The following is a 20,646-nucleotide window of genomic DNA, read 5'->3' as shown; positions in this document are numbered from 1 at the left end:
GTAATAAAATAACCAGACGAACTTACCAATTTATGTTGCAGATAGAGCACCCAGGGCTCCTGAACCCATATGGGAAGAAAACTAATGGAATAATGGGAATTTTGAAGGTCATTTCAACTTTTACAAAGTTTATGCAGTGTACTCAGCTGGCACATGTATTAATCAGCAAAGGCACCATTGGGTAGTGTTTTAATGTTTAAGCAAGGAAGATCTTCAAGAACTAACCTTTCGTCTAGTTGCATACTCTCCATATAAGGGATCACAAGTTTGAAATCTAAATAGGAGATTCCTTATGAGTATTAAACATTTTGGATAGCTTGACTTCCAATCTTTACTTGGGGAAAAAAAAAAAAAAAAAGAGGCTGGCCTTCATTGCCAATTGATATGAAATAGTCTACAATTGGAGCCCTGGGCCACCTTGTACGGATCCATACCAGTGCCTGACCTGACAGATCCAGTTCCAATTCACTTCACTTCATTTAGTCTTTTTCTTTTGCGAGAAATTAAAACTCAACAGTATAGGTTTAATAGCGACCAGTGTACTAGAAATCACTACATGTGTTGCGCAACATTTAAAATATTGGTTTGCTTCAAAACAACATTTATAATGAACATTGAAAATATGATTGTAAGTTTGTCACAGCAGGCATCTAAAATTACCTTCAAATTCGAATTGCAATCATCATAAACATTGCTTCATTCCACGCCATAACTAATAACTCTTTTTTTATTTTCTTGATAGTCACTGCCAAATTTTCAAAAAATAAAAAACTAATAATTTTTCTAATGTTTAAGCCTTTCAACACACTCACACAAAGTACAATGGCATGCTACGATTATAGCTTAGGGGTTGTTTGTCGACTTGTAGTATTTAAAGTATTGGGTTACTTTAGGGGATATGGATCCATTGAACCGTCCCCTTCTTTGATAAGGCCCACGTACTAGACAAGTTATGTACAGAAAGGAGAGAAATTAAGCAAACGGGCCGGCCCATGTAATCACCAAAATAAAATAAAAATTAAGCAAACAAAATCCCCTGAACTGGATCATTTATCATTTCGAATGAGAACAAAACATATACAATCAAGGATCACCGATCAGTCCTATTTTCCACTTTTCCTTCAATTTTTTTATTTATATCCTGGTTTACTTTTCTAGTGAAAAAAAAAATCGTGATTTTGTGCTAGACTAATGTTTAAATTTGCCCGATCAATCGATCATCATTTAATTAGTACTGTGTCTTTATCTTGCGTGGAGTACGCGTCAATTTGCCCGAGACTTGAGTCAACAGCCAATCAAGAGAAAGACTTCCAATTCTTTCGGTTCCTCTCCATTCCTTATGACAATGGAGATATCAGTCAACAACACTCTATACTATATCTCTTCGCAATCTGCGCTCAATTAAGCAAGTACCAGCACTACAAATTAAAATAAATACTGTAGCATCATCTAAGACTTGTGATTTGTCAAGAATCATGTAATCTTGACAAATCACAAGTTCTGAAGTTTCTTTTTAATGGAGATGAGAGAACGCGTTGCTTCTTCTTTTTTTTTTTGTTTGAGGAAAAATTAGGAAAAATAACGCGTTACTTAACAGTGACTAGCCAGCCAAGGTCTCCTCTCTTTAGTCTTCACAACTCATGAGGCCTCTATATATCTAAAGATATACATTTAGAGACTACTTTTTAGTTCACAAATCAAATGCTTGCATAATGGCCTATCTATACTACAAACTCATTATTTTATTAGCTGTGCTCCTCATTCAAAACAAACAACTAAACTCTTGCTCAGAGGAAGACTCACAATCTCTTTTAGCCTTCAAGAGGGGTCTCACCGATCCGCGCAATCGGCTCTCCTCTTGGACCGGGGACAAATGCTGCTCCTGGCAAGGCGTCACATGCAACACAAACAAGCCCGCTCGTGTGGTAAAACTCGACCTTCACAACCCGGCAGGTGAAGATGATTCGTGGGCCATAGGAGGCCAAATCAGCACCTCTCTGCTCCAAGTTGACTTCCTGGCTCACCTTGACCTCAGCTTTAATGACTTTGAGGATATCCCTATCCCCACCTTCTTCGGCACTTTTCCAAGACTAATATACCTTAACCTTTCTGCCGCCGGCTTCGAGGGAAATGTTCCTTCACATCTTGGAAACTTGTCTACCTTGCGCTGCCTAGACCTCTCGAACAATGCTTATTTGAGTGTCGAAGATTCGGGGTGGATTGAAAATCTCAACTCTCTCAAGTGCCTTGATCTAAGCTTCTTGAGCTTCAACGAGAAGTTCGGTACGTTACTAGGATCACTTTGCATGCTTCCTTCATTGACCAAGTTGCACCTGTCCCAATGCATTTTCTTGGATAATACAATTCCAACATTTCTCTCAAAGGCCAACTTTTCCTCTCTTTCTACACTTGATCTATCTTACAACTACTTCAATTCTAGCTTGCCAATGTGGTTATTTAACATAACCACTCTTGAGATTCTTGATCTCGGGGGCAATTATTTTCCGGTTAAGATACCATATGTTGTTGATAATATGAGTTCCCTAAGATTTATCGATCTTTCTTTCAACACATACGTTGAAGGAGGTGGGTTCCCACAACATTTGCAAGGGCTTTGTAAATTGCAATCACTATACTTGTCACGGATGAATATAACCGGTGAACTATCAATGTTCAAAGGTATCACAAATGGTTGTAGCAAAAACACTATAGAGAACCTAGACCTAGGAGGAAACCAAATTCAGGGAGCATTGCCTGAATGGTTAGGAGAGCTCTTGAACCTTAGAACACTTGAATTGTATGAGAACCATATCATCGGGTCAATACCCGCTGGCCTAGGCAGTCTGAAGTCACTTGAACTTCTATACATTGCTGCAAATAATTTGAGCGGAACCATTCCGAGCAATTTTGGGAACCTCTCGAGCCTGGCTTATCTTGATATGTCCAGCAATTTTTTGGAAGGTACTATGACCGAGTTGCATTTTGCCAATCTGAAAAGCTTGAAGTACCTAGACATATCCTTGAACAAATTGTCTGTGGTAATAAGCAATGATTGGGTTCCTCCATTCCAATTGGAGACAATTAGATTGGGTTCTTGTAAGTTGGGTCCAAAATTCCCTCAGTGGCTTAGGAATCAATTCAACTACTCTTGGCTTGATATGTCGTATAGCGAGATAACAGATTCTATACCAAAATGGTTTTGGCACCTCTCAGAAAAAATTTCCCACTTAGATCTCTCACATAACCAAATTTGTGGAGAAGTTCCAACTCTAATAAGAGTGAACTCTTCAGAATATGTGGTTATTGACTTGAGCTCGAACCTTCTCCAGGGGCCCGTACCATTATTTCCTTATTGCAAGGGCGCCGTCGACTTGTCAAATAACTTGTTTTCTGGACAGATTCCATCAAAAATTGGTGATGTGATGCCTAAACTAAACTTCCTATCTCTTTCCAATAACAGAATAACAGGTGAAGTACCTGCAAAATTCTGTGAAATGGATAACTTAAAAGGCTTAGATCTCTCAAGAAACAAATTTTCTGGTAAAATTTTGAATTGTTGGAAACCAAACTTGAGCCTGAAAATTTTGGATTTCTCAAGCAACAATATCACTGGCAAGATTCCTGATACAATTTGCTCAGTGTCTTCAATCATTTCCCTACATTTGAGCAACAATGAATTACATGGACACCTCCCAAAATCATTGATGAATTGTCATAATTTGATAACCGTTGATTTTGGCAACAACAAGCTCACAGGTGAAATTCCATCCTGGGTAGGAGTTAATCTATCAAAACTGAGAATCCTGAGCCTACAGAGGAACAAATTCATTGGCAGTATACCACACGAGCTATCATCGCTAGCTTCTCTTCAAATACTAGATCTCTCTCACAATAATCTATCAGGTCATGTCCCACAAAGTGTTGGTAACCTGACGGCAATGAAGGAAATCCCCAGTGGTAGACAGTTCTTCGACCAGATTGAAAACTACAAGGAGAAGATGATTTTGGCCATAAAAAACAGATCCGATCCTTATAGCAATTTACTCCCACTTGTTTCATCCTTGGACTTTTCTGAAAATAGTTTAACTGGGAGTATTCCAACTGAGGTGACCAGTCTTTATGGCTTGTTGAGCTTGAACCTCTCAGGAAACCAACTCAGAGGAGGGATTACAAGCAACTTCGGGTTTATGCAAAGAATAGAATCTCTAGATCTCTCAAGAAACAATCTCACTGGGCCAATACCAGAAAGTCTCACCAATTTAACCTTTCTTAGCTATCTCAACCTATCATACAACAATCTATCAGGAAAAATTCCCTCCGGAAATCAGCTGAGCACTTTTACTGATCCATCTGCATATACAGGGAATCAGTATTTATGTGGTTTTCCTTTACCTGATTGTGCTGTAAGGCCAATTCCGCCACCCTTAGGAAGTGAAGAGGAGAACAAAGGCAGTGACAAAGAGATGTTGTGGTTATATATCGGCATTGGTGCAGGATATTTATTCGGCTTGTGGGTAACATGGTGTGTGCTTTTGTTCAAGAAGGAATGGAGATGGGCATTTTTCTGGGAGATGGATAGAGCATATGATAAGCTCTATGTTCTGGTTGCAATAAAGGTGAGAAAGTTGAAGGCCGAAAAATGCACGAGCGATGGCAATAACATATGAAATATGCTAGAGCATATACATTTTAGAAGCGCTATAACTGTGTTCTGATTTTCATTTTGTTATTACTGTTGCTAGTCCTTTGTTGCTGCTCTTTGTTCTTGTTGTAGCTTCCACTGAATGGTTAAAGTTGTAATGTGGAACTATTCCAGTATTAAATTTATAAACTTGCAATTATTTAACTGGTACAGATTGACCACCCAGGTCTCCTGACCTCTATGTGAGAAGAAAACTAACGGAATAATGGGAGTTTTGCAGGTAATTTCAACTTTTATAAATTTTATGCTGTGTACTCAGCTGGCACATGTATTAATCAGCAGAGGCACTAATGGGTAGTGTTTTAATGTTTAAGCAAGGCCTTCCAGAACCAACCTTGTCTAGTGGCAAATTTGAAATCTATATATTTCTTGTGAATATTAAACAGATGGATGGCTTGACTCTCCAACCTTTACTTACAAAAAGAAAAAGAAAAAAAAAAAAGAACAGGCCTTCATCCCCAATCAATATGCAATAGTCTACAATTGGAGTCCTGGGCCACCTTGTACTGATCCACACCAGTGCCTGACCTGACCAATGCAGTTCCAATTCAGTTCAACACCAATTCACTTCACTTTATTTAGTCTTTCCTTTTTCGTGAAATTAAAAGTCAACAGTGTGGGTTTAATAGCGACCAGTGTACTAGGGATCACTTCATGTGTTGCACAGCATTAAAAAATATTGGTTTGCTTCAAAGCAACAATTATAATGAATATTGTGACAATACTCCTCAAAATATGGTTTTTTGTCACAGCAGGCATCTAAAACTATCTTTAAATCCAAATTGCAATCATCATAAACATTGCTTCATTCCAAGCCATAATAATTTTTCTAATGTTTAAGGCTTTCAACACACTTTCACATAACTACAATGGCATGCTAAGATGATAGCTTAGGGGTTGTCTGTTGACTTGTAGTATGACAGTTCTGCACCCAAACAACTCCATATTAGTTCTCTAAATTAAAAGATAGGAACTGCCATTGCAAAATACAGGAAATTACAAATCTACACAAGTAACCCTTTTATATTTCCTGTCAATTCCAATGAACACGACAACAGTAAAATATCCATACCCTCAAATTTAATTCTTAAGTCTTGCAAGAAGGCTTCACTTCCTATTCATCCTCAATATCCCAACTCAACTCATCTTCCTCTTGATCTGTTGTTGCACTCAACCTTTTTCGCAAATCCTCTTCTTTGGCAACAGAGCCTGAACCAGAACTTGAACCAGGATCTGCTAAGTTCCCTTTCTTATCCTCACTTTCTCCCCCTTCCTCTATCGCCTCCCACCCAAGATCCTCTTCCTCCTCACCTGGCACAGATGGCCTGCTTGAAATTACTGAGAAATCACTACTTTTCGATGCCATTTCCTCTCCATTTGATTCTCCATTACTATCTCCATTTGACTCTTCTTTTGATGTATCGACTGTCTGTCTTTCCTCTATCCCTTTGGAAGTAACTGACTTCACATCTTGGGTTTCCATCTCACCATGGGTAACCTGTTCTCTAACATTGTCCTTCTTTTCTTCTTCCTTTGGCAACATTTCTTTCTCTCCTACCTTTTCTTCTTCTTCTTCTTCCTCCACCTCCCAGCTAAGATCCTCCTCTTCATCTCCTGCAACTGCCATTTTTACAATTTTAGCCCTGGCATCCTCAGCCTGCTTTATCTTCCCAATTTTATAAAAATATCGACTCCAGAATGTCTCCTCATCCACCAAGCTTGGCACCAATTTCTCCAAAAATACATCTAACTGTGAGTTCTCCTTCAACAAGCTGTCAATCTCGTCTTTTCTCTCCTCCAACTTGAATCCAGACTGCCATTTGGCAAAGTCCTGGGGGTCCTCAGGAGGTTCAGCAAAGGTGGCAGGGTCAGAACGGGCAGCGATAAGCTGGGCCTCAAAGCGGGTGTACCGTGAAATGATGGGAAGTGTGGAGGCTGAGGAGGGTCGGGAGTTTGACTCAGAGTCAGAGGGGGGATCAGAGGGAGAAGGGGAATCAAGGGTGAGGAGAGCTTCTTTGCTTTGTGATATTATCTCAACAGTGCCTCGTCTTATGGTGTCCCCGATGTCATCTACTGCCTAAAAGTGGCAAAAGAACAGATGTTAGCAAACTAAAAAATATTTTAAGTAGTGGCTGTTTACTTAGAAAAGTTGCAGTGGCAGATTTGATTAAGCATAGTCAAACATTATACACTACCAGTGGCTGTTTACTTAGAAAAGTTGCAGTGGCAGATTTGATTAAGCATAGTCAAACATTATACACTACCATGCTGTGTAGTACACAAGTACCTGATAATGATTTGGTACGAGTAGAACCGGGATTCTACTGCTACAATATCTACACAATCCTTCACTAATCTAAAATTGACTGGCAAGGTACTAGCAAGTAGTAACAACCATGGCTGTAACACTACACAGCAGACATGAAACAGTGCAGAATTGATGTGGCACCAGTGGAATCCTGTGGCACTAATAGATCACATAGGACCTTGGCAGAACAGATCAGAAACAAAATTAGTATCATAAGTTCATAACCATACCACTTGTAGGAAGAATAAGACTCTCTGGTACTAACATTGTAGTAATCTAATTCACTAAAATCATACCACCTTACTAGTCAATTCAAAAAAGGAAACACCAATTCACTAAAATCAGATCACTAATTGAAACTGTGGTTGCTAGTTTGTGCCAGTAACAACACATATACAAGTTGGCAAACATAATCTTTACCTGGCCCATAGACTCGAGTTTCTCCTGAGCAGCCGAAGCCCCAACATCCAGTGCACGAGAAGCCACATCTTTAAGCACCTCACTCTCAGCTTTTAGTCCATGCCCAAACTCCTCCAAATCTTTGATAACCGTCTCCGATCTAGACGCAATTGTCTTTATCAACCCTCCAAATCCCAAACCCCATGCTCCAGTCGAAACCCCTTCTTCTTCTTCTTCTTCTTCTTCTTCCTCCCCTTCTTGTGCTTCCCCTCTTTGCTGATTCTGCTCCTGATTTGATGGTTGTTCTTCTTCGTCTTCACCTTGATCTTCTTCTTCACGTGGATCCGTGGAGGTGGAGAAGACTGTTTTGAAGAAATCCATCGTGGCGGCGGCCGCGGCGGAGGCAGCTGCGGCTGTTTCGTCTGGTTCATCTTGTTCCGGGGAGGTGGCGTTTTCTTCTTCGTCGTCGGGGTCTGGCTCGGTAGAGAAAACCGACCCGAAGAAGAAGTTCATGGTACTTGATTTGGGAAAGAATTAGGGTTTGCAAGGGAAAGGAGAGGAGCAGCAAGAGATCTGCTTTACGCACTGAAGCAACAGGCTAGAGGGGCCAAAACCGAACCACCCACCAAGGCACCAACGCTCAAATTGGAGGAGAAATGGAGAATCAATTAAATATATTTAGTTTATGAAGAATTTGCCTTTGTCGGAGGAGTTTGGTACTGTATAATCAAGTACGAATGACTTGTCTGCTTCCTTGTGATTTGTGAATATGCCCTGAAAGCTTCATTTTTTATAGTCCAGTACACGTACGATACCTTACGGCATTTCAGCCAGTGAAACAAAGAATCCAAAGTCAGTCAAATTTCTGTTCAAGTGTCCAGTATCCACATGGAAATAGATCTGTTACGATCCCAAGGAAATTGTAGGGTCACATTATTCTAAATCTAACTTTTCATTTATTTTGAGATTCGTATATAAAGATAACTTTTCTATAAATTCGTACAACTCAAAACCAGAAGTTTGGATTTAAAATAGGATAATTATAATATCTCCACCTATCCATTCTCCATTTCATTCCCCAACTAACTTTCTATTTTAACTATAACTATAACTACTATTTCTAACAATCTTTACTTCTTTCCTCTTTCTCCCTTCTCTTCCACCTCTATTTTTCTCTTTCACCTCCATCTTTTTCTCCCACCTCCGCCTTCGCCTCCCTCTCCCACCTCCCTCTCTCACCTTCACCTCACCTCAACTCCGCCTCTACCTCCCTCTCCCACCTCCGCATCCCACCTCCTCCTCCACTTCCGTTTTTCCATTGATAAGCTCCCCTCCCTCTCCCACCTCGAAATGATAAATACAATAAGCTCCCTCCCTCTTACACTTTCGCATCGGTTTTTTCCCTCTATGCTTGCTGCTCCTGCTCTAGCGAACGTTTTGCCGGAGATCATCCGTCACTCCATCCCAATCAAGTACGCCTCTGCCAGGAATGAATACTTCAATGTGTATGAATGAATACTTCAATGTATTTGAATGAATACTAGAACACATCTTTACCGGGTCAGATCCGTCACTGTCGATCGTATCAAAATAGTTTTGTATATGTATATGCAATTAATCTTTTTCATGTTTATGTTCTCATTCCTCATGAAGTAGCGAGTTTTGCAAAGAACAAAGCTTTATTAATGATGAATTAGGCCACTGCGTATTAAACAAATGACATAAAAACAAATTTTGAAAAAAAAAATAGAGATATATGAATGAATACTTGATGTCTTAGAGATGAATACTTCAATGTGTATAAATGAATACTTAATATCTTATGTATGAATGCTTGCGTGACAAGATATTAATATTTGTGCAACAAACAACTCGAAAGTATGTCATCATGGATCTCATTTGAAAGATAAAATTGTGTAGAAAACATTCGTGGTTTTAGATTTGCAAAATTCTTCCCAGATCGTCAGAAATATTGGTTAGATTGAACGGAGAAAAAAAAACCCACCTCTAAAAACATGTAAAAAAATAGATGAGTGATGTGTCCAGTTTTTATATTTACACTTACACGATGAGGATTAATACTTTCTCGATAAGAGATGAATACTTGTGCAACGAACAACTCGAAAGTATGTCATCATGGATCTCATTTGAAAGATAAAATTGTGTAGAAAATGTTCGTGGTTTTAGATTTGCAAAATTCCTCATAGATCGTCAGAAATATTGGTTATATTGAACGGAGAAAAAAAACCACCTCTAAAAACGTGTAAAAGATGGATGAGTGATGTGTCCAGTTTCTATATTTGCATTTGCACGACGATGATGAATACTTTCTCGATAAGGATGAATACTTGTACAACGGACAACTCGAAAGTATATTATCATGGATCTCATTTTAAAGATAAAATTATGTCAAAAACATTCGTGGTTTTAGATTTGCAAAATTCCTCACCGATCATCAGAAATATTGATTAGATTGAATGAAGAAAAAAAATCTCACCTCTAAAAACGTGTCCAGCTTTTTTAAAAAAATATTTGATATATTATGTATAAATACTTGATGTGTTATAGATGAATACTTGATATATTATAGATGAATACTTGCGCGCGCCAGTTGTAAAATATTTCAAATATTATGTGGTCCCCAAATAGTAAGTGGTCCCCCTAGGTAGTTAGTAGTTATTGAAGTAGTTAATGACTGGGGGATGAAATGGGGGATTGTTACGGGGGGATAGCTAGATGCTCCCTTTAAAATAAGAGGACTTACAATCTCCTTGGTAGTGTACGGCAACCATGGCTTAGACCTCCTTAGTGTTTTTTAGTGTTCTAAGGAGTCTTAAGCTCACTGAACGGGTGCTCTTTTATTAAGCTTAAAATTACTTTCTTAGTGCTCCTTTTGCTCATTTTTTTTAAGCTTGCTCAAGATTTTAAGTCATAGTTCTACATGGCTTAAGCAATTTGCCAAGCTTAAAGTGATTCTTCAACTTTATTGTCGAATGGGTGCTCCTTAGTGCAGCTTAAATTTTAAGCCTGTGACGCTTGCCGAACACCCTCCTTAAGCTGTGCTTTACAACAACGAAAGAAATTGTCATTAATGGAAAGAAAAGAGAAGAGAACAATGTTATTTCACCTCATCTCCACTCCGATTTGAAAGTGAAGAATTTCATCAAAATTCCACATAGCGTTCTCCTCTGCACTTCTCCTCCGCTCTCTCCATTTCTCTTCTTGTGGAGCAAGATGAACCACTGACCCGATAAAATCTCCCCTCCGCCCGTGTTTCTCCCTTCCTTTTCCCTCGGTTCCACTCGTGTGGAGCACACCTTTGGGATCATAGCAGATTTATTTCCGGATCAACATGCATTCAATTCAAAGAATAGCCTCTTGTCCAAAAATTGAAATTTTAGATGTTAAAGATACAAATTCTAAGCATAACAATGTAATATGTTATTTATTTATTTTTTTAGAGATTGTGGGGGTGAAATCAAGCTACCCAACATACTTTTAAATTTATGTAATAAAAAAGATTTATGTGAGTTTTGAATTCATAACTTTTCCCATAGAAGTTATGTAATAATATAATATGTTAATAATCCGTTTAATCATCAACATATGTTGATTTTTTTTCTTCTAAAACTTTAATTGCCAATAGTTCAAATCCATTCAATTAATTTAAACCTTGTTTAATCGACTATTTTAAAAGACTTAAGTTCGAACTGCCGAATTTTAAAATCTATATATACTAAAATGCACAAAAGACAAATAAAAATTTCGAATTAAGCCCATAAAAGTACTGCTCCGGAGTCGGCTGTTCTACACTTCTACTCATTTGTACAAGTGATTAACATTACATAAATAAAGGAGGGATCTACCTACACTCTTTATTGTGACACCAAATTACATTCTATATTTTTAAAATTTTCAAAGTTCAAACACTCTTTATTGTGACACCGAATTACACTCTATATTTTCAAAATTTTCAAAGTTCAAACAGTCAATTCAAACCATTCAACATGAATATTTTACAAAATCGTTAATTTCATACTATTGAATTTTTGCACCAATTTTAATAAATAGTAAAAAAATTCAAAGAAATGTAAAATTTGATCTGCAAGCACATTTAATATATCCATCATGTTTAACAGTTTAGATTGACTGTTTGAATTTTAAAAATGTAGAGTCTAATCAGATATCATTAAAAAGGAGTGTAAGTAGATCCCTCGTATAAATAAGCCCATCGAAAAAGTGAAACAGCACTCTCTTGTATATAAGAAAAAAATATAGATTGATGGCATATTTCAATTCTCAAATACAGTATAAAACTATTCCTTGAAACATCAGCTTAAACCTTAAGAGGGATGGCATATTATAGTTGTTTGTGCAAAACAAAATTGCAGAAACACAATTATATACATCACAACAGAAAAAAAAAAAAAAAAACCTAATAATAAGCTATAATTATTCTTCATAAAAAATAAACTGTAATCATTTCCTATGACCCTCCGTAAATCCACTGCATATACATAACTAGAATTACATTAGCTATGTTATCTAACTACAAGGATTGGAGCTATCAAAAGCCTGAAAACTTTCGATGCGGTTTTCTAACTAACTACAAACCAAGCTGCATATTATACAACCTAATCAGGCTAACTAATCATATCCAACAAGAGGGCCCAATATGAAATCCAAAAGCTACACACGATTCTTTTCATAATTAACCCGTTCCTCATGGCAAACTCAAGTCACCATTGTAAAACAGTGCACTAGTACTGTGCCAAATTACCAATACCTGGCCGAAACTTTTATTCATAAGAAAATAAAAAATAAAAATATTAAAAATAAGAAATTTCATGTAGGAATTTTAAAAATGATAAGGCAGTAACAAACCATGGTATCCCACTTTTAAAAATGAAAAAAAAAAGTTCCCCAGATTGAGAGGGAAGAATCTTTCATTTCCTGGATTAGGTTGTCCCATAGCATCTCACTTTTTTTTCTTCCTGTCCTGAGTTGGGTTGCCCCATACCATCCCACTTTTTTTTTTCTTTTTTTTTCGTTTTTTGGATTGGGTTACCCCCATGGGGTTCCACTTATGAAAAAAAAAAATTTCATTTTTTTTCACAGTTGCGGAACGCCATGGGCCCTACTGCCTTCTCATTTTTCAAATTCCCACACGATATTTCTTATTTTTAATATTTTTATTTTTTATTTTCCTATGTATAAAAATTTCGGAATACCTGGTATCACTATAGCAAAACAGCACACTATCAACTAGTCAAAATAAGCTCAGAAGCTGCTCCCATGGCTTCCTTTCCACCCCTCCTTAGCAAAGCCAGAGCAAGGGCATCCTCATTCCACCTCTTCAACCCATCACAGACCTGCTTCAACCTATTCACATCCACATCCAGCACCCAACAAGGCGTGCATTCCACCACTAACCCTAGAAATCCCAACACATATGCACGCCAGATAACCATATCACACCCAATTGTTATCTTACCATCCAATGCACGTCCCAAAAATTCAAAATGCGCCTTCATGACCCTCTTTCTTCTCTTTGACAGTGGTGTTGAATCAAAGCCCCATGCAAACATGCCAGAATAAACTACTAGATACGATAACACGTGGCCACCTAACCTGTACACTATTCCCCCTCTTTCTCCCTGGTCTAAATCATGCACTGAGAGAAACCATGAGGGAAGCATCTCTTGGATCAGAGACTGTACCAAGCCAGATCCCCCAGAGAGCCACACAATGGTTGCACCAAGAGCAGCCGCATCTTTGACCCGCGCCATGGCAGCATGGAGAGAGGCTTGGCCATACCGAGCTCGATTCTTGCTTTTCAATTTTGATTTTAGTTGGTTTGACGTGTATTCTCTTGGCATGACAGTATCAGCTATCTCTTTGACCGAGAGCATGAGGAGAGAGAGGATTTCTTCAGCGAGAATTACGCAGTCTTTTATACATCTAAATATTCGGAGGTAGAGGATGCCAGGTGCAACCGGTGAGAGACCGCCCGAGAAATGAGATCCAAATCCATGACCTATATTAACACATTTTATTGAGCATGTTAGGAAACAAATCAGGATTCTTTTAAGAACCATTTTTCAAATGCATGTTAGCAGTGTATGATCCTCGTCAACCTGTTTGACATGTGGGAATCAATTTAAGAGGTAACATGGACCAAGGAGTTCACTCAAAAAAAAATCATGGACTAAGAAGACCTGATGCTAGCTCCATTGTCATACTTTAATCAAGAAAATACTTGATACCTTCAGAAATCAACTACATCTTGTAGGTCCCAAAATGGAAAATTCTGAGCTGGATTTTCAAATTCCAATGACTCCAAATGATGAATTGCACATGTTGTTAAGGAAATATGCATATATTGCTCAATTACCTAGAAGGCTTCCAACTCCACCAGTGCCAGGTGATGAGCCAGAAAACCCAAGAGTTGTTGCAAAGCAGCTGCGCAGAAGCTGCACAACAGCATCATTGTTGTGATGAAATACAGTGCGAGAAGCGGAGAAGATTAGGAAATCAGTCCACCGCTTCACCTTTTGTGTCCACAGAGCTGCAACTATCGGCATGCTTGGCCAGGGACAACTCGCAGCGAGGTTCTCCAGCGCGGGGCCGGCCAAATTGAGAAAGAGTTGTGATGCATTGTCAAGCTTGTAGGTGATGGTAAGGCTAACAAAAGCTGCCAAGGGTAAGGGAAGTGTTGCTGGAGAGCTTGCACCTATAAATCAGATAATATGTGATGAAACCAAATTAACATTGCTTCAAGTGATCGAATGCATGAAAGCATGGTTTTCTGTTACAATTATCTGGAATGACACAGATAAGCATTACAATACCAGATTCTGATACTAACCACATTTATCACAGTTGGTTGGCTATCAGCCATAGATATGCGGATCTAAGTAACACAAATGGGGGTCAATGTCCCCCATTCTGTTCTTATATCAAAAATTTGTATATGTTGCATTTTGCTGCGATGTAGGAAATTTGTTAAAGTTCATATTTGACCCTCTCTAAGTGCAAGAATAGTTCTATTTTGACCCCCTAGTTGCATTTATGCTTTGACGTGGTTGTTACATTTATATCACCATTGGATATAACACTTACCCCCCCCCCCCCCCCCAAAACCTCCCAAAATAAATAAATACAATAAAATATAAAATAAAACATGCACATGGTCCAGCTATATCTTATCCGGCCTTGTTTCAGGCATGACCAAACTTTACAGAGTCTGAGGTGCATCTTTTCAGGCCAACATAGATGTCTTAGATCAGTAATCCTTCTAATATTAATCAATTAAACACCTAAGAATCTTCACACAATGCTTTAAGTTGGAAAGTATGTCGGTGCACAGTTGTAATAATCCTCAACAACATACCGCCAGTAAATGGATAGACAATCCTTACAAATACCTGCGACAAGGCTAGGAACATCAACCCCAGTGGCACCCACAATCTTCTTGATCTGCTCTTCGACCAAAGATAGATTTGCAGCAGGGCTTGGCCAGTCAGTTCCATTCATAAATGCCGGCTTCCAGACCCCACGAGTGACTTCTGCCGAGAAATAGCTTATTATAGATGCAAGGGATGCTGGGAGGTAATCAGCTAGCTCTTTAAGACCTACAGTCAGAGAAAAGGAAAAATTAAAAAAATCTAAGACATCGAAATGAGATATGTTTCTTAAGAGTGCTACATAATTCATGCCAAACTATTAGCCAGTTTTTTACAGATATACCCTTCTCTGTAGAGAATACTATTTAATCTTTTTTTATTTTTACTTTTGGTACAATCCTCTGACTTGCATAAAGGGTTTAACAGTCATGGTATTTATTAGTTCTCAATTCCTACATCAGCTATGTTTCAGTGTATCATTTTCTATTTTTAAATTTCATATGATTTTAGTTTATATGTGGTCCTTCAGTAAAATGATCTGAATTATAATGAAATTAACCATACCTGTAGCCAGTTCACGCGGAGATAGCCTACCATGCGAACAAGCAGTAAGTGTTGCGTCAACAACAAATGGTACCGCCTCCATTATATCCCAAGCAGGCAACTTAGGCCATGAACACAAATCCTCACTTCCTGTAACTGAACTACTACTCAAGCTACTGCTTCCGGACACAAATGATTGATTCCCTCCTCTATTTATCTTTCTAAACATCATATTCAAAAGCGAGTCCACATTTCTATGCACTGGGGTCCCATGCTCAAGACCAGAGAGAGTTGATGCCAAACAAGCTTGGTGCAGTCTATACCACAATTTCAACTTTGGAAAATAATCAACAAAGATTGGATCAGCTGATCTTTGCTTGGAATGATTACTTTTACTATTTCTCAATAGGAGAAGATATTCAGGGGTAAGTTGTGACCCAACTGGGGCAGCTTCACCCATTATGCAATATTCGAGAGGAGGATGATTAAATTTCCACAGCCGCATTAAGAGAATAAAAGCACTGGAGAAAACGGTGTGAACTGAGATTTCTTCACCAGTTTTGAGGGTCCATGAGATGGTAGGAGAACATGAGCCGAATACTTCACAAATTGCCATGAGAGCTGCTGCTAGTTCCGGAACCTGGGAATGTGCAAAATTTAAAGAAAATCAGAATGATTATTTTTATTTCAGAGGCAACAAAATCAATTAATTTCTTAACCATGTGTCTAAAAACATGATTTTGTGGGAGGTCAGATAAAAATTTGGGCACCAATGTAATCAAATCCTTGCATCTTTCTCAGCTTGGTTGCATAGCAGAGGGTCAATTATCTGCTTATTTAATAACTGATGGCCTAACTGATATAAAATTAACTACAATCAATGGTTAGTGGCACATTGATGGTTAATTCATTCCTGGAGAATTAAACTATGGTTATATTGTTTTGCAAGTTGGTGCTTGAGAAAGTACATGTTAGTACAGGGAAGCATGATTTCCTGAATTATATTTCTAACAAGGTTCTACTTTCTAGTGCTTAGCTAATTTAAAGATAAGAAAAATACAACGACAAAAAATTGCATTTAGTTTTTTGGATTACCATGCCATGAAAAGAAAACACTTGGACACAGTCAACAGATGAAATTCCAGTAAGAATAGCGTTTAGCATGGCCCCATGATTTATCAAATGGCTGTCAATCTCAGAGTAATCGTCCGGGACTGGAGGTGAGAGCAGCTTGACTACAAAATTTACAGTATGTTCCTGGCATTTATGAAATTAGTAGTATCAATGTTCAATCAATCCAAAATTCTAAACAGACATTGTGTTGGCGTTTATTTGGGTTTCTGTATATAAAGAACAAAGATTGTTTCCGCACCTGAATGTTCCATCCTGAGATCAAAGTGGCCCCACAAAGAACAGTAGCAGCAGAAATCTTGTCATCATCTGACCCATTGATAGCCGCTTCATATATCTTCTTCAGCTCTGCTAAGCTTTCAACAAGACCATGAACTTGACTCAGTGTTGTTTGTTTTTCCAATAATAATTAATTAAATTTGAAATCTACTTCCTAAAAGCAAGAAGCACACACCTCGAGGCAGGATTACTGGCTAGAGCATTAACCATTGATTGGTTCAGAGGAGCGCCTCTCATAAAAGTAGACCAACCTGGTATTTGGCTTGGCATGGTATGAGGAATCTGACTGAGATGACCTTTCACATAACCAGGCCAGAAGTAAGCAGATGTATCCAGTAAGTTTCGTGAAATACAAGACTCAACAATCAAGTGCCACATATTTCCATCTGAACAAGAAAGAATGACAACAAGGATATAAGACAAAATATGCAAAAATATACAACGACAAAAAGGATTAGTAAAGCACAACTGAATAATGATTTGTTTGAAACAAACTTACAACAGTTTATCCCCCTCTCATGCAAATTTGCACCATCCATATACCTATTAGCACCATTATGTCCTGAAACAAACATGATAGCCTTAGAAGCTGCCTGATTTGCTGCAGATACAACTGAAGGAGGAGGTACGAGTAAACTCTCATAATCGCCCAAGGCCTGTAAGCTAGCGACTAAGTGGCTTCTTCTGGCAGCGGAGTTTGCTTTCGGTTCACAAAGGTTTGCTGGTTCTGGAGGGGCTCCATCTTCTTCTATAATATTGGCAATTGCAAGTGTGGTTATGGATAGAAGCATGCATAGCCGTGTGTCTAGACGAGGCACAGGTCCCTCAACTGGCTCTCTTTCCTGTGTTGCAGAATTTACTCAATTTAGAGCTGTGTTGTGGACATTGTATCTCAATTACGGGACCAACTAAGCCAAAAGAATTAGATATTACATATCAAAACAATAATTAAGAAGGCAATGGTGGCACCATGTGATACAGGTGTTAAGAAGTAGCACAACATCTTACTCTCTGTACAAGGCGGAGGGATGCAATCCACAGGGCTAAGAAAGCATCATGCCATGCAGAACAATTAACTGCATGAAGAGCTTTCACCAAACCTACAAAAATTGTATGTTATGTTTGTTAAGTGGGTCACCGACGTGATAAAGCAACAATTTCTTTTCAAAAACACAGCAAAGCTTAAGCAATAATTCAAACATCAATGAATGATTTGCTCCATAGACAAGACTTGTAATAGAGTACATGATACTGTCGGGAAAAGAATAAATTCAACTAGAAAATTAATTAGGTAACTGTACAACATTTTAAATTGTTATAAGCCTTCAAATGTATCAATTGACCAGAGAAAACCTGTTTTGTTTGGAGATAATGGTATGTCACTGATTCCTTGTGAAGCAATAGATCTGATTCACACAGAACAAAGTATAAAATAGGAATCGAAACAGTACCACTTAAGATTTCAATTGAATTGGTAGCAGTAACCGAGCCATCAACACAGTCTTCGAGATACATATCAATTGGGATCCACGAAGTTGAGCTACTCACACCAGGTGCTTGTGCCATTCTATAGCATTTGTTATGTATCTTAGGTTTCAAAACTTGAAACTGGTTGTGATTGTCGCATATCCAGTGTTTAACAACCTCGAGTGATATTGTTGAACCCCTTAATGAAAATGAATTTGTTGTGAGAAGGTGCAAGTGCTCGATGAAAGATCCCCATTGAGAAGGCCTATGGAACATAAGAACAAGTGAAGAAACAACAACATCAGTTTAGATGCTAGGCCAATCAGGCAAAGCTCTGACCAGTTCATACTCTTACGAGTCATATCTCATTTTTTTTATGTTTTTTTCCAGCATAGTTAATGTCTTAGGCAGGCTAAATGCTATATAGGAACAAGGCCAGAGAACTTGAGAAACTCTTAGTGTATCAGGTGACCCTATCAATTGGAAGACAAAAGTAAGACAACAAGCAACCAGCTGAAACATAACTTTAGAAAAGAACATTAACAAAAGTTAAATATACACATACATGCTTTCGCGTGCCAATGAAAGGAGGCGAGAAATTACTTTGTGAGAAAGGAAATGCCTGATGATCTCAACTGCAAAGGAAGTGTTTGTCTTCCTTAGCCTCTCAAAATTTTCTGTTCTTTGTTCGCCTATTATAACATCACACTAAGTTAGTCACTTAGTTCTATAGAATATAGGTAAAATGTCTTGTGCAAAGATCATATATCCACAGTATCATGTACCAATTCCATGCCATCAGATCCCAGTGTGTTGAGCAGTTTCACAACTATGTCAAGTCTCAATTAAGACACAAATATGCAATTAAACAGAAATTAGGCTAACATCCAACTATTCAAAACCAAAAGAAAATTACATGTGGTACCAGTGTGAGTACTAGTGACATGCATAACCATCAACAGTTGCACAACAGGTACTCCAACAAGAGTAAATGTAACTATTAGTTGTTACCTAATGTCCCTTCAGAAATCCTGCCATCATATGGCCTCAGGGGCCATTGAGACATTTTCTCAGTTGTAAGCTCCAATAGGCCTTCATCATCTAATATAGCATCAACTAGCTGCCAAGTAATGCAGAGCACGTATTGCATGACAAAAATGCCAGCCTCGCATGCTTCAGAAACAAATGTGTCACATAGTTGAATTGCATCATCTATCAACACCATTGTCCTGAATAACACAAATTAAATCTCTTTAGTCTTTACTAATTCAGGAAATGACAAAGGTTTTAGCAGATAAGGAATGCAGGTATCCACAACAGACGAGCTAAAGCAAAACAAAAAAACGAGCAAAAAATTGTACCTTCTAAAGTTTGGTCCTTTAATTTCAGAAGGAAAAGAAAATCCATGTCTGAGTAAGAGTTCCAAGTATAGCCTATATGCTGAAGGCCTTAACAATCGATTTCGAATAATCCTGTACAATTTCCCAAAAATATTACAAACAGTAAACAAACCACTAACTAATTATTTCGATTGCAGTGCCATAACACACAATCCTAAGCTATCACGAACAATTGCACAATACTTGGTCAAAATCATTGTAATTCCAACATTCCAATTGCAATAATGGGTTTTGGTACAGTGCTAGCGGTCAAATAGCACGACTGTCTCTGTTCAACAAAAGGTGACAAAGATAAGAGAGACAGAGAGAAGGAGTGTTTTTAACCTTTCAGAAATGAGAGAGAAGAGAAGCATAGGAGAGGCGAGACCACAAGCAAGAGCTCTCTCCGTATACTTCCAAGCGCATGCCACGTGTTCTCCCGAACAGAGATGTGACGCGAGCAGCTGCGCAAGCTCCGGCGACCACACCGGCGCCGGGCCACAGACCGAAAGAGCCGCCGCGACGTGAGTTACCCATTCCACGGCCTCCAGGCCTTCTTTCTGTGCGTCATTTGTGTACTCCGCCACCCAGTTCCACGCCGGACCGGGCGTCTCCATTGCTTAGGCACTGGAGAGGAAGTCCGAAAGTTGGCAGGTCGTTTGTGAAATGAAATTGGTGTGGTGTACTGGTGTTAAAGTGAAGTAAAGAGCAGCGAGTGGCGCGATCGTTCACCAACCTTAGAGTTGGTCGGGATCTTCTGTGGCGCTGCTTTTTTGCTGTTTTATGCAGCTGAAATCTTTTCTGAATACTGGCAGACTGAAGTGGAGATATTGATCGTGTTTATATAGCAGTTAGCAGAAAGATTCAATTTCTTGATATTGTTTTAACCAATCATTTACCGTGTTTAAACGTTGTCATTATAAGTTTATATTGAACAAAAAAAATTAATGAAGATAAAAGATATTACTTAAAGAGTTAGGCTTGGATGCTATGAATAGCACAAGGGTCTAACTTAAATACTAATCGGAACAT

The 20,646-nt window shown here is 38.5% G+C and overlaps 3 protein-coding genes across 5 annotated transcripts; 1 reads left to right on the top strand and 2 right to left on the bottom strand.

Moving 5' to 3' along the window:
• The first annotated feature begins 1,662 nt into the window (after positions 1-1,662).
• LOC144544676 (receptor-like protein EIX2) lies at positions 1,663-4,810 on the top strand. Its single transcript, XM_078293231.1, has one exon. It carries the CDS (start codon positions 1,713-1,715, stop codon positions 4,665-4,667), a length of 2,955 nt encoding a protein of 984 aa, XP_078149357.1. The 5' UTR covers positions 1,663-1,712; the 3' UTR covers positions 4,668-4,810.
• A 254-nt stretch (positions 4,811-5,064) lies between these two features.
• Positions 5,065-8,105, bottom strand: LOC144544677 (uncharacterized). Of its 2 annotated transcripts, XM_078293233.1 has the most exons (3): positions 7,431-8,105; positions 5,775-6,779; positions 5,065-5,230 (listed from the first exon to the last, which is right to left on the bottom strand). In XM_078293233.1, the coding sequence occupies exons 1-2, from the start codon at positions 7,920-7,922 to the stop codon at positions 5,817-5,819; spliced, it is 1,455 nt and encodes a 484-aa protein (XP_078149359.1). In that variant the 5' UTR covers positions 7,923-8,105; the 3' UTR covers positions 5,065-5,230; positions 5,775-5,816. The 2 variants fall into 2 exon arrangements, with proteins under 2 accessions (XP_078149359.1, XP_078149358.1); XM_078293232.1 differs by lacking the exon at positions 5,065-5,230 and having other exon boundaries at positions 5,527-6,779; positions 7,431-8,104.
• A 3,670-nt stretch (positions 8,106-11,775) lies between these two features.
• On the bottom strand, positions 11,776-20,294 carry LOC144544675 (mediator of RNA polymerase II transcription subunit 33A-like). 2 transcript variants are annotated; one of them, XM_078293229.1, is made up of 15 exons: positions 19,960-20,294; positions 19,597-19,707; positions 19,247-19,464; positions 18,801-18,927; positions 18,220-18,500; positions 17,777-17,868; positions 17,268-17,610; positions 16,944-17,154; positions 16,731-16,845; positions 16,454-16,615; positions 15,380-15,998; positions 14,837-15,043; positions 13,804-14,142; positions 12,641-13,446; positions 11,776-12,195 (listed from the first exon to the last, which is right to left on the bottom strand). In XM_078293229.1, the coding sequence occupies exons 1-14, from the start codon at positions 20,229-20,231 to the stop codon at positions 12,671-12,673; spliced, it is 3,873 nt and encodes a 1,290-aa protein (XP_078149355.1). In that variant the 5' UTR covers positions 20,232-20,294; the 3' UTR covers positions 11,776-12,195; positions 12,641-12,670. The 2 variants fall into 2 exon arrangements, with proteins under 2 accessions (XP_078149355.1, XP_078149356.1); XM_078293230.1 differs by lacking the exon at positions 11,776-12,195 and having other exon boundaries at positions 12,529-13,446; positions 15,410-15,998; positions 19,960-20,293.
• Positions 20,295-20,646: the final 352 nt, after the last annotated feature.

This window comes from Carex rostrata, chromosome 26, assembly GCF_964058835.1.
Source record: "Carex rostrata chromosome 26, lpCarRost1.2, whole genome shotgun sequence".
Classification (NCBI taxonomy): domain Eukaryota; kingdom Viridiplantae; phylum Streptophyta; class Magnoliopsida; order Poales; family Cyperaceae; genus Carex; species Carex rostrata.
This window is presented reverse-complemented; position numbering and strand designations above follow the sequence as displayed.

Coding starts and splice junctions, on each gene's coding strand:
- LOC144544676 (XM_078293231.1), top strand. CDS start 1,713: ATGGCCTATCTATACTACAAACTCATTATTTTATTAGCTGTGCTCCTC.
- LOC144544677 (XM_078293233.1), bottom strand. CDS start 7,922: ATGAACTTCTTCTTCGGGTCGGTTTTCTCTACCGAGCCAGACCCCGAC. Junction 6,780..7,430: donor AACTCGAGTCTATGGGCCAG/GTAAAGATTATG, acceptor TGCCACTTTTAG/GCAGTAGATGACATCGGGGA.
- LOC144544675 (XM_078293229.1), bottom strand. CDS start 20,231: ATGGAGACGCCCGGTCCGGCGTGGAACTGGGTGGCGGAGTACACAAAT. Junction 18,501..18,800: donor TCATTGGCACGCGAAAGCAT/GTATGTGTATAT, acceptor TATGTTCCATAG/GCCTTCTCAATGGGGATCTT. Junction 17,869..18,219: donor TTCAATTGAAATCTTAAGTG/GTACTGTTTCGA, acceptor CAATTTTTGTAG/GTTTGGTGAAAGCTCTTCAT.